Source organism: Eschscholzia californica, unplaced genomic scaffold (genome assembly GCF_041429995.1).
Source record: "Eschscholzia californica isolate CP2 unplaced genomic scaffold, dmEscCali1.0.p SCAF_4, whole genome shotgun sequence".
Taxonomy (NCBI): Eukaryota; Viridiplantae; Streptophyta; class Magnoliopsida; order Ranunculales; family Papaveraceae; genus Eschscholzia; species Eschscholzia californica.
Window position 1 is genome coordinate 39,738,496 of NW_028238461.1, and position 13,880 is coordinate 39,752,375.

The following is a 13,880-nucleotide window of genomic DNA, read 5'->3' on the forward strand; positions in this document are numbered from 1 at the left end:
TTTGTAATATTACTTTTTAATTTAATTTTAGGATTAGTTAAGTTTTAATTGAGTTTCATATTAAAAAACAGGAGAAAAAAAAAAAAAAAAACATATTAGCCTGGTCAAACTCGGGTTTGGCCCGGCCCGGCCCGGATAGGTCTGGCCTGGGTCAAGTCACGGTCCCGGGCTGGGCCATAGGTTTAGCCAACCCGGGACCGGCCCGGCCCGGGGCTATTCCAGCCCGGGTTGCTTGGGCCCGGCCTGGACCGTTCTATAAAAGGCCGGCCTGGCCCGGCCCGGCCTTTTGAGCACCACTGCCTACCTGATCCCCCTCTCTCTCTCTCTCTCTTTCGCAACTAGTAGATCTCAAGGATGCCTGTAAGTTTTTCTCTTCCTAGTTGATACAGATGTTTGTTCTTTATATGTGATCAAAATGATTAGACCTTGAAGAATTCTAGGGTTAGGTTTCTTTAACTTGATACAAATGTTTGTTCTTTATATGTTGTAGTTGAGGAGATTATTAGAAGTAGAGCAACCGGGGCCATTGAGGTACTTGATCGGAGCAGTGATAATGATGGTCGGAGTTGTTTTACCAGTCGGTTTCATGATGTTCCGTAATAAGCGTGTTCCATCATCTTCTTCCTATTCCAAACAGACGTAGGTGTGCCTTGTTTTCTTTTTTTTTCCCCCAATTCTTTTCACTGAATTTTGTTCATTTTTTTGTGAATCAATTTGAGTTTTTGAAAATTACTCTGATATCCGAAATGTGGTTCAGGAATAAAGGATTGGTTTAGAGAAACTGTGAAGATTGATGGAAGAAAAAGGATTCGTCAGATGACATGAAAAAAAAAAACAGTAATTTCTTCTCTGTTATATTTTCAGTTCTGAAATGTGGGTTTTGTTCAAAATGCTGATTGAATATCTCTTGAATATATGCAATTTGTTGGTTAAATAACTTTGGCCAAATCTATATATCTTGTCTGCCTTTGGTTGTGTAAACCTTATCAGAATTATTTGGTTCGGTTTTATATACTAGAAAGAATTGAAATTCTTAGGGCTTTTGTCATCTTTTTCATGTGTCATGTGTGTTTGTCTTCATGAATCTGTTTACATATTAGGTTCTTCTTTGTGGTTTAGAAGGATGAGAAATTATGCATATTAGTGAATCTTTGTGGACTGAATAAATAGGTATTGTTTATGAAGATATGAATCTTAGTTTGTTGATAGGAATTAGGATGTGAAGTTAAGAATGTGACCAACTCATTCAGAATTTTTTTTTTTTATAAATTTATTTTGATTTCTCAATCAGATCTATTTGACAAACATATTTATTGAATCTAGTTCAAACCCTATCTTTCTTAGTTTGGCTCAATGTCACCGGATACTCTACCTCCCCTTGCGTACCTACCGCGCACCGGATTCCCCGTACCCCTTTTGGGTAGGTTCGCGATGTAGTACTTCAAATTTGACGTATAACGGTAACAGAATCTTAAATTTGCTGACCCAACTTCCTTGTAAAATGATGTAAGCTTGACTACTACAGTAGAAAATAGCGTACTAAAGTGGCCATACCCCTAGCGTACTCGATATTCACATGGTAGCGTATCGCATGCTTGTAACTGTACCCATACTCGTATCATATACCAGAGCTCCACATTGCAACTAACATTAGTTGGGTTCATAAGAAAACTCATGACTCGTATCTTAGGGATAAATTGAGTGGGTCATAAATCAAGCGCCTCGTAGATTGAAACCAAGTAACTCGTGCAGTCCACCTGAGTTTTGAGTTAATTTACTCTGTTTGGTCGGGCCTAGTATCTTTCTTGACTACGGATTTCATATCTTACATTGGTTAAGTAAAAATAACAAATGAGAGAGAAAGAGGTTATTGGAAGGAAAACTTAAAAGTAGAATATGCGAAGTAACGAAACAGATTTGCTCCTAGTTTGCTCTTTCTTTTCTTTTCCTTCTTTTCTTTGTTTTTCTTTCCTCTTTTATATATATTTTTTTTTCTCAGTATAAGTGCAGTCAAATTTGTGCGAGTTATTAAGGGACGGGCTCGGGTAGCAGTCGAGCAGAGCCCTCGATCCGGGGCTTGGCGAGTAACTTGGCCTGACTTTTTATTTTAGTTTGGGCGCAGTTTTTTTTTTTTTTTTTTTTTTACAGGAATATGGTATTTCTAAAATTTGAAATAGTATATCCTACTTCTATACAAACAAGACTCAAAATAGAAACGAAAATCTATTTCTAAATCATAATACAAGGATGTTTTCATATTAATTTAAAATACAATAATCAAAACCATAGGCATACAGTTCAAAAATCAAGACATGCAATTCAAAAAAGAAAAAAAAAAAGAGAAAACTTTGATTAATCAAAGCTCTTCAACAACTTATCTTTTCTAGATTTATTACTTATTAGTTTACTTGAATTTTTGACAGATAATTTTTTGATAGTTGACACTTCTTCTAGTTAGTTTTTGCAATTTTTAGAGTTTTATTTGAAGCATAATAGTTCAAATAGGATGTATATACATGAAAATAGGATATATATATATATATATATATATATATATATATATATATATAATTATCCCTAGTGCTATCGTCTGGTCTATTTGGAAGTTTAGAAACTCAAGAATCTTCAAGGAGGGTAGTGGTAATAGTGACCTCGAGGTTGAAGATATTCAAGGGCTTCTATTTCATTGGACTAGGAACCTCGCTTGGGCAAAAAGCCTTACCTACTTGGATTTCATTTTGCATTGGGGGGACCTTTTGGAGTAGTACTCCGGTCCAATCTCTCCCTTAGTTTTTTGAGTTTCTTTTTTTTTTTTTTTTTGTTTCTTCCGGGAGGGTAGCTTTTGCATCTCTTTGATCCTTAAGCTTCCTCCTCTTGTATACTTCTTTCTTTCTTTTTTTTAATTCAAATGATTCAAAAAAAAAATTATATATATGTAAGAAAGCGAAAGTAATTATATTCGGCTTGACTCGGCCGAGTTACTCGACCTCGACTCAGGCTCGGGTTTTGGGCGATTCCGAGACCGACTGCTTAGCTCAGTATCAGTCACTAAGCAAGCATACTTTCTTTTCTTCTTAGTTCTACTGTCTTGTGCTTGAGCTCGAGCTCTTTCTTCAGTTTCCACCCTTTTCTTAGTATTTTGATAGGATATTACTTTAGGTTACTTTGTTTTGTATATGATATTTACATATGTGCATAGACCATATATGTGTTATAGCATGACCAATTGTTGGTATGGCTATTGGTATCTGACACTAGTAAGAAGAGTCATATATAGCGAGTGGAAAGAGGCCATAGTTGCGATGTAGTTATAAAATACGTTAGTGCTTGCTAGGTTCATTCAGATGGAACCAGCCAAAAGAAACTGAACTTAGTTGACGCCAAGATGCCACCCCTTGGAATCCCATGAGCGACCTCCCTTTTCCTGTTACATTTTTTAGGTTAATTCTTTTTTGGCTCCCACTTCTTCTCTAGCCTTATTTTCTGCACCACTAGATTCTTTTTTGGCGTCATGCTTTTCTTCAACTCAAATATGACTCCTTTGTTAGAGCAATCAAAACTCTATTAGAGTTTCTCATTTGTCTTCAACTTATTACAACTATTACCTCTCTGCATGTACAGTAAATTCGTAATGTTTTTTCCTTAGGTTTTTTAGGCTTTGGCTGTATTTATTCTCATGTTAAGTTTTTGATTCATCCAATTATTTATTTACATGAAACTAATAACACTTAAAAACTCATGCGTTGCAAAATATTTCTTTTGATATGTATTTTTGGGCAAATACTTGTGTTATTACTGTAACGGGACAACAGTTTCGCATGTGTACTTAATTTTGTTTACTTTTCAAAGAAAGTTATGTTGGAGTGAGTTAGAAACTTAGCATATATGCGAGTATCATGATTGGAAAATAAATTATATTTCCCAAACAAATCACCTTCCAAATACATATACGTTGTCAGTAGAAATTTACTTTCCAGTAACTTTAGACTAGCACACCCTGGCTTGAAATCTTGGATCCGTCCCCGAACGTTAGCGTAGAGTAGTACTTTCTTGGTCTCAACAGAATTGAAGTTGCCTATGTGTACCCAATAAGAAGAGTTATCAGTATAGAGCATCTGGCATAGCAAAAAGGTACGTATATGTATATACCCATCCCCCGAGGCTCCTGGTGGGTGTTCTTATGTGGAATCCAATCTATATGCCATTATGTTGTACCGAGAGGAAAGTTCTTTCCGTTTTTCTTATTTTGGCTTGCCCTTTTGCATAATCATGATCTTGCTCCTTTCACCTTTTACTATTAGTGAAAGCTTTTCTCTAATTCATTCTAACTTCTCTTTTGGAGCTGACTTTTGATGCACCAAAATCAATGTACGGTATCCGTGTTTTGATGATCTTGTGAAAGATCAACAGAAGTCTGAATGTTTTACCTATGATTCTAACACTCCACATGCTTCAGAGTCTCCGTACCCCTACCTTGCCAATCACCATTGTTGTCAGGGGCGAGAGTGAGGAAGGGGCAAGGAGAATATATTATATGTAGACAGATATATGTTACGTTCACAACGGCATCCCAACTTGGCCTCTTTCCTACTCGCTATATCTGGCACTTGGTACAGGTTTCTGACACCAATACTCATGCTACAGCTAGATATATTGTGTACTTGCATACAACCATAATATATATATATATATATATATATATATATATATATATATATATATATATATATATATATATATATATATATTTAGGTTAATGTCTTGTATGCATGATGTAACAAGGCCTGAACCACAATTCAGAAATCATTAGTAAAAGTATAATTACGACCACAATATATATTTATATATTTATATTATGTGTGTGTTCGTATTACATCTTAGTTATAGAATACAACTGCTGAATACACATTTACATAAAATATTAGTCAATTACATCAACAGATTCATGATATTTTAGTAAATGATGGAATTACTTGAATGATCAGACAACAAAAGTTACTATGATCACTTAAAAATGTACTAAATTAGAAAGGTGACGGCCCGAAATATAGAAAGACTTTTATAGGGTTTGCAGAGCCAAGAAGCGGCCTGTAAAAATGTAAGATACATGAAATATGTTTGATAATAAGGAGCTTAATAATAAGAAATGCCATGTTAAGTGATTTGTGTAATTCTGACGACACTTGCCTAGCAGTACAGTAATTGATGAGAACGCCCCAGTTTCTTGACATAGTCTTTGCATAGAATCAATTGCGAGTGAAAAGTGCATGGGTGAGTAGCTTTGACATCAGTGGTGTATTACCTAAATATTGCATTTCGGATCACTTGCGAAGTGCTGAGCCAAGTAGTGGTCAGCTTTGACCCGATCAAGAAGTCAAACGGACTGACCAAGATTGCACGTAAGAAGGCCCTTGTCGAAGCCATCAAGGATTGACCAAGATTGCTTTGGTCTAGAAACAGTGAAGGGAAGTTTGCTGAATCCAACTCGGCACCTTGAGCCCTGTACTGTCCTTAGGCACGGGAAGGTGGATCTAAGTCAAGCTTCGCAACTTGAGCCCTGATCTAGTCAAAGACTCAAAGTAGGGAGCTTTGCTAGAGTGAGTCTGGTCCCTCCAAACTTTGCTCTTCTTGGAGAAAACACTAGTGACGTGGAAGACTAGAAAGAGCCAGCAATCACCTTTCTATACACGAACCGTTAACTGGAGGATATGTCAGTGTCAGAAGATGCACATACACTCCCATCAGATATTATCCTCTTTACGGCCATTGCCATGTGGTTCTCATCAAAGCGGCTACTTTACGACCGCATCATCTCAGTCGAGCATGACGACAGATTATAAGCTTACCAGGTTAGCCCTAACAGGATTGAAGGTATCAAAGTGGTCCATGGGTTAGGTTGAATTACCATTTCACTAAATAAGCTTAAGGTCCACTAGAGAGGAAACTAGATATACTTAAGCTGTCTTTAGAATCTGTACTTCTCAATAAGATCCTTGTGTCAAGGTGGTCCATGGTAAAATGTAGGGGTGAGCAGAAACCGAACCAATTGGCCGAACCAAACCAAGTCGAACTGTACCGACCGATTTTTAGGCCGAACCGATCACCGTTCGACTCGGTTCGGCCGAAAAACCGAACAACCCTAATTCGGCTTGGTTTGGCCTCAACTTGAGTTTCTAGAAACCGCCCAAACCGAACCGACCGAACCCTAAGGAAAAATGAAATAATAATTTTGTAAAGTTAGAAAGTGCTAAACTAAAAAGTAAAAAAATTAGAAAACCCCTAATCGAATCTTCCATACTACTATCCGTCCTCCTCCCTAGTTGTTGTTGTCGGCTTCATCAACCACCTATTCAACTTGATTGAAAAGTTTTGAAGGTAAGTCTTCACTGATTTTCTATTTACCACAACTTATTCTTAGTTAATAACTTACAATTATAGATTTTCTATTCGTACTTCTATTTATTTATTTTTGTAATCGTGGAAAAGTACGATGAATTTTTAATTTTTATTTTCAGCATATGTAATGGTGGAAAAGTATGATAAGTTCTTAATTTTTATTTTCGGTGTATGCAATGAAATGAATGACATTAGTTTCCAATTTTCTCTAAATTGTGATCGGTTAAACCGATCAATCGAACTCAACCGAGCCGAACCAAACCGAGTCGAACCATGTCGGCCGGCCGAATGTTCGGCTCGACTTCGGCCGACGATTTAGTCAAACCGTCACTTATTGGTTCGGCTTCGGCTCGAGCCAAAACCGAAAAAAACCGACCGTTGCTCACCCCTAGTAAAATGGTTCATGGGAGGCCTTTTAACAAAATTTGGGAGGCCTTATAAAACTTCCCAAAAAGTTAAACTTTTCCAATTACCACTAACATTTTAAGAATATCTTATCTAGAGTCGAAAAACTGAAACTTTAAGCTTTGTTTAGAATCAATCATATGTTTGATGTTAGATATGGAATCCAAGCTTGTTATATATGCGAAAATTGTTTGAATACAACTTATAATTGGAACAGAAAATATGGATTATTTATAGTATTTTTTTTGTTGAACTTATGGATTATTTATAGTAGGCCGACACAAAGTCTGCACCGACACAAGTAGTAGGAGATACAAACACGCCAAAAAAGTAGGCCACTTCGCCTGATGGTGACTTACAATTATACAATCCGCAAATTGGGCACAAAATTCCACCACATTCATCATGCCAAGTGTTATCCTATCAAGATCAAAATTGGTGTAGAACATCAATTAAGGTATCTTGTATCAGCATCTCCAATGAGACGGTCACAATTTTCAAAGTGTCACGTGATTTTTTGGGAATTCCTTTTTAAAAAAAAATTTCTAATTGGATTTTTTTTAAGCTATGGGAAACATTTCTATTCATAAGTGATAAAATCACGATTTACATGGACGATAATCATTATTTCTCTCATCTGAAAACAGAGTTACATACCTTTAAATGTAAAGTGCCTCATGAAGGGAAAGAAATTGGACTAGACACAAACACATTGATCCTAAAGATCGAGAAAAAAGATCCTAAAGATCGAGAAAAAAGATCCTAAAGATCGTGAAAAGAGACCCTAAAGGTCTGACAAATACTATAATACTAATAATAAAAGAACCACCGCTGCTATCACCGGAAAACCGCCTCCGTCGTCGGAGAACCGCCTTCGTCACCGGCGAACCGCCTTCGTCGCCGGAGAACCGCCTTCGTCACCGGAGAACCGCCTTCGTCACCGGGAAAACTGTCGTCGTCCAATTACCGAAGTATATGAAAAACTAAATAATCTTCCTGTGAGTTCTTGATGGATGCACATCGATAAGTTCTTGAACAACCCTTTGACTACTTTCACCTTCTTCTTTATTGTCTTCATCTCTGAGTTGTTTATCTCTTTCTTCTACTCACCGGAAACATAATACTGTAGATGTCCTTGATCGGAAAACACATAACTGGATCCCTGAAAACTATCTCTCTCTTGCAGAAACCATAGAATTCAAAGGAAACCATATAATTAAAGAAGATCAATAGGTAAGGTGAGAGACTGTAAATGATGGATGATCCAACAACAACACTACAACAAATCAGTAGAGAGAGAGATTGAGCCCTTCTTCTGATTACTATCAAGAGGAGGACTTGAAGAGGGAGGGTTATTTGCCCTAACTCTCTTCTAAAAACCCCACAAAAGATGGCAATACTGACTGATTTGAAAGAGATTGAGCCCTAGAAACTATTAATGGAGGGAATAATAACTACAAACGAAAGAAAAAAGGGGGATCCGGCAAAGGGATGACCCTTCGCCGGAGCCTCAAACGCAGATATGAGAAAAGGTGTAGAGAGAGAGACGGTGTTGAGAGAATGTATTTATTATAGAGAGTCTTAAGAGAGACATTCTAAAATTAGAGTGCCCACTTAAGTTTCTCTCAGTGCCACCATAACTTTTTACTTTAAAATCATGACCTTTAGATTGTCTAAATTAGAGAAAGTTTTTAATTGGAGCGTCTCTAAATGGACACATAGGAAAGAGACATTTTATAAATTTACTTTTGACACTTGACACCTAAGATTTATAAGGTTTTTCTTGAGTGTCCCATTGGAGATGCTCTTAGAATATGCGAATGTATTTTATGTGGTTTAAGCGAGTTTGTTATTGCTTTGATGGATATCGTAGGTTCAACTACTTCCACTTTTGTAGGGTGATTGCTCTCTACATCATCACCACTGTCTCCTTCCTATAACCCATTTTCCTTCCATAAGCATCAATTGAGGATTCTTACATCGTTGACCTAGGCAGAAGGCCCGTCACAGTTGAAACACAACTTTTTTTTCTTTCCTCCTATACCTCTGATGGAGTGAGGCGACGAATTTGTGATGGCAAACAAGTAGGCGATGGTTTGTTGACAACCAATTGAGATTAAGATTTGTTGTCCCTTTTGATGTAGTATTATTTGAGGGACTTATCTACGGGCCATTTGGTGGAGAGCTTGCGAGCATTCAGTTTCTCCCTCTTGAACACAAACCAACTCCATAGCAAAAGCGACCGCCCCTGGTTTTCAAGATCTTACTTCATCACGTTTGTCATCCTGAAAACAACCGATAAGTTGTTCATCAGTCAAGTCATATGCACGACGAGCCAATCGAACAAACTCCATCTCAACTGACGCAACTTAACGCAATCTTGAAAGGGCAAAATTGGAATCTTCATTTCCGCGTGAACCGAAACATCTCATAAACGACTCAACGAAATGAGACCATGAAGTGAAAACATGTCTAGTCTCATACCAGACCATCCATGGTGTAGCATCACCTTCAAAGTGGAAATAAGTTATCTCCATTGTTTGGTCTTTTGGTATCGGATGATCTCGAAAAGTACCTCTTTGCGCTATATAGCCAATCAAGGAGATCACAAATTTTAAATAGCCGAAAGTTCAATGTCAAAAGAACGAACCCTCACAATGTATGATTCAAATCGAACAAACTGAGAACATCCACATACTTCATGAATCAATTGCCACCCCTTTGAAATTCCCTCCAGACCCAAGTCCAGCAAGCCCAAGAACGAGTTCAATATTCTGTTGGTCCTTGCCTAGGAATTTACTCACTCCTAATCCAATCATTTTGTGCCCCATAAGCTATTTAAATTTGCAAAATTCTCATAAAAAAAAAAAGTGGAGCCCTAATAAGTTCAATGAAACATCATCATGAACTTTCATTTATTTTATTTTATTTTTTATTGTTAAAGTGAACATATAAATTAGGTAGAAAAGCAACAATTTCTTAAAACTTATTAATACTATTTGAGAGTCAATACAAGGGTGCTGAACTTGTATAAAATAAAAATCTTCAAAGATGATGATCATGAAAACGAATCAGAACAAAATGAGAAGAGTGGTTATTAGTCGAAAAAGGGTTGTCGAATTAGGGTTCTTGGTGGTGTTTTTATTGGTTGTCCAATGTTTGGAAATGGTGGAAGGAAGAAGTTATGTGGTTGGGGATAAACAAGGATGGGATTTAGACCCTTCTGAGATCAGTAATTGGGTTAGAGGAAAGAAATTCAAAGCTGGAGATGTTCTTGGTATGTCTTTCATTAATTAGGTTTTAGTAATTCAATTTGAGTTTCTTCTCTTGATCTTCTATTCAACTGAGCTAGTAGTAGGTACACTTAATTTTGCTTTGATATTCCAGAAAAATTTTGTAAAATTTTACACCCTATATATTTGTTTAGAAAGAATATTAAATTAATATTGCTTCAAATTCTCCTAATCAATTTATGCTTAATTTTACCAAACATAGGGTTTGAGCCAAAAAGATGAAATGTAGTCAAACTAGTCATTTAGATAAATCTTACATCACAAGTCAGAAAGAAAACCTAGATATTATGAAATTCAATTCGAGTTAATACAAACCTCTAGACATATTTCGGATCAGATCTAGAAAAATCACAAACATTACGTACCTAGAAGAAAATGTATTATTTGGAAGCCTTCTCTTTCGAAACAATTTCAACTAACTACTACCTTTTGTTGGGATCTATTTTTGGTTGAAGTTTAAAAACACAAAATAGTGCTTGGTTTTCCTCTTTCTAAACAAAAATGTACATTCAATTTTTCTTTTCTTTTATATAAATGAGAATGAGATGGTTTTATATATTTACTTGTATTTTTGAATGAAACAGTTTTCAATTACAAGACAGATGGTGGAGATTTATACGGACTAGCGAGGGTAAACAAGACTGGTTATGATCTTTGTGATTCTGAACGTGGTCACGCCAAGAAGTTCAGATCGGGCCATGATCATGTGAAGTTAGTGAAAGGATTTAACTACTTCATTTGTTGCGATAAGGATTACTGCGGTTACGGCATGAAAATGGTTGTTTATGCTAAATAATACTAGTATTCCAAATTCCAAATCACTTCCTACAATCAGCATCAAGCCATCAACAAATAAATGTAATAGAATTTACTACTGCTTCTACTTGAGTTGCAAGTTCCTACTTCTTTCTTATGAGAAAGTTGCAAGTTCGTACTTGTGTATTTATGATGTGTTCCTTTATATAGTAAGATCTGCACTTGGTCTATGCGTTACCACCCAATCTAAGTGAAAACGAAAACGGAAAACCTATGCTAAAGTATAAAGTTGTAATTTTGATTTTTTTTTTCTTTTTTGTAATTTTGACTTAAATATTCCTTGGTTCGTCGGATCTGCAACCTTCATCTCTCTTTTACATTTGATCTTCATTTCTTTTTTGATTCATATATTTTTAACGAGACCATCTATTTGAAATAACAAAACTGAAGATATTTCAGTCGCTTTGAATCTGTCTCTATATAAATTTTCATTATGTGTTTGATCGAGGAGATCAAACACATATATTTTTAACGAGACCATCTATTTGAAATAACGAAACTGAAGATATTTCAGTCGCTTTGAATCTGTCTCTATATAAATTTTCATTATGTGTTTGATCGAGGAGATCCTTCAACCTTCATTTTTATCATCTTCTGTAGTGCCCCTACCAAATTATTGTGGTGCCTAGAGCAACACCACTTTAATATCCTTCTAAAACCCTACGCCCAACCTCCTGACCTCTTTTTTTTCTTTCCTTCTTTGTTTCCAGCCGTTTTCTAGAGAGAGAAAGGGTGAGGGAGTTGTAAAAAGTGAAAGCCAAGAGGACGAAGAAGGAGGAATCAAGGTGATGGTGACTTTTGTTTCGTTCGTTCTTCTGTGAGAGTTTCTCTGCATTGTTTACTTTTTTTTGGAAGTCGACTACGATCTACGTATGACGTTACATATGGCACTACCAAATTTTTTTTGGAAGTCGACTACGATCTACGTATGACGTTACATATGGCACTACCAAATTATCGAGGAGATCAAACACATATATTTTTAACGAGACCATCTATTTGAAATAACGAAACTGAAGATATTTCAGTCGCTTTGAATCTGTCTCTATATAAATTTTCATTATGTGTTTGATCGAGGAGATCCTTCAACCTTCATTTTTATCATCTTCTGTAGTGCCCCTACCAAATTATTGTGGTGCCTAGAGCAACACCACTTTAATATCCTTCTAAAACCCTACGCCCAACCTCCTGACCTCTTTTTTTTCTTTCCTTCTTTGTTTCCAGCCGTTTTCTAGAGAGAGAAAGGGTGAGGGAGTTGTAAAAAGTGAAAGCCAAGAGGACGAAGAAGGAGGAATCAAGGTGATGGTGACTTTTGTTTCGTTCGTTCTTCTGTGAGAGTTTCTCTGCATTGTTTACTTTTTTTTTGGAAGTCGACTACGATCTACGTATGACGTTACATATGGCACTTGATACATCATAGATGTGATAAGCTCGATAACCGCCCACTCAAACACTAACAGAACCGGGCCTATAGCCCAACAAGACATGGCCTAAAGCCCAACAACATTATTTACACCCTAATAACCCCAATTCAAATAACCAAAGATTCCACTTTCTCTGGGATTCGAACCTGGGACCTCCAGGGATTTCTGGAGTTTATGTCAACACCTTGGAACCACTTGGGCTACCAACTGTTGACCTGCATTGTTTACTTTGGATTAAGGTAGAATTTTTCTTCCCCATGATTTTAATAGCCTCTTTCATAGAAAAATCAAGGGATTAGATAGTATTCGTGAACTTAAAACTTCACACAAACCAAATTAGAGTTAAGGTTATAACACAAATATTTGAAAGGTCACGTATGATTAAATACTTTAAAAAACCAGGAAGTATGATCACTTTGGATCATAATTATAGACTTATTTATGGTAGAAAATAGTCTTAATGATTAACATATTGAACTACCCAAACTTTGATGATAGTTGTTACATATATTACACTCATTTGGACTCATATTGACATGATATTTAGAGAATTCAACAACTATATACATTAGTAAATCACTTGGTTAGCTTGTCTGATGTGTATGACTTTCGTAACTAAACCTCTCTCACTAGTTGACAAGAATCGTTTTCCATGACTCCATCAGAGAGAGAGAGGGAGGAAAGACTGAAGTTTCTAATTTTTGAGAGACAGAGAGAGAGAACAGGAAAAACCCTAAGTTTCAAGGGATTTTAGGAAGTAATTAGGTTTTTTGGGTTAAATATAATATCCAGGGGTATAAACGTAAAAATATTAATTCAGACTTACTAATTCAGATTTAGAAAACAAACACCTAACTTGCAAAACAATTAAGTCAATTCAGATTAAGCAAATTCAGATTCAGAGGTATAAAAAAAAAACACCTGTGTCTGGGAGTGGCAAACAAGTGAAATTGCATTGATATAGTAATTAAAGTCGGAAGTATCCTTAACAAAAAAAAAAAATTAAAGTCGGAAGTCCCTTAAACCTAATCCGGAGTAAATTAAAGAAGAAAATGAAGACAAAGTTAAACAAGAACTTTAAGGGTCTGTTTGATACGTGAGAAAACGTGGCTGAGAAATTCGTTTTCTCGAGAAAGTTCAACTTTCGCTGTTTGATTGCACTCATGAGTAAGAAAATCGATTTCTCGTGAGAAAAAAAGGTGTGCAAAGTGGCCTAAAATTTTTACCACCTTTGACATGGGAAAACTCATTTCTTACCAACTCTATCAGATCTTGCACTCTCTCTCCTCTATAAGGATAGTTCTGTAATTTTGCTTCTCACATTTTATCTTTCTCTCTTGCCGAGCAATGTTCTGGGTGTTCTTTCTCAATCCAAATCCAAATCAAGATCGAAATCAACATCACAAGAAGACCAAATCACTGAGGTGGTAAGAAAGAAGAAGTTTCTTGCACTAACGATGGGATTTAAGAGAATCACAAAGGTATGCCGGTTAGGGCTTCGAAACGATAGACAGAGGTTTCTTATGACGAATTCTTCTATGTGTGG

At 36.3% G+C, this 13,880-nt stretch overlaps 2 protein-coding genes across 3 annotated transcripts; both read left to right on the plus strand.

Moving 5' to 3' along the window:
- Window positions 1-292: 292 nt before the first annotated feature.
- On the plus strand, window positions 293-1,048 carry LOC147544627 (uncharacterized). 2 transcript variants are annotated; one of them, XM_086637441.1, is made up of 3 exons: window positions 293-360; window positions 491-643; window positions 758-1,048. In XM_086637441.1, the coding sequence occupies exons 1-2, from the start codon at window positions 355-357 to the stop codon at window positions 641-643; spliced, it is 159 nt and encodes a 52-aa protein (XP_086493567.1). In that variant the 5' UTR covers window positions 293-354; the 3' UTR covers window positions 758-1,048. The 2 variants fall into 2 exon arrangements, with proteins under 2 accessions (XP_086493567.1, XP_086493565.1); XM_086637439.1 differs by having other exon boundaries at window positions 491-639.
- An 8,731-nt stretch (window positions 1,049-9,779) lies between these two features.
- LOC147544628 (basic blue protein-like) lies at window positions 9,780-11,210 on the plus strand. Its single transcript, XM_086633971.1, has 2 exons — window positions 9,780-10,078; window positions 10,679-11,210. The coding sequence occupies exons 1-2, from the start codon at window positions 9,853-9,855 to the stop codon at window positions 10,888-10,890; spliced, it is 438 nt and encodes a 145-aa protein (XP_086490097.1). The 5' UTR covers window positions 9,780-9,852; the 3' UTR covers window positions 10,891-11,210.
- Window positions 11,211-13,880: the final 2,670 nt, after the last annotated feature.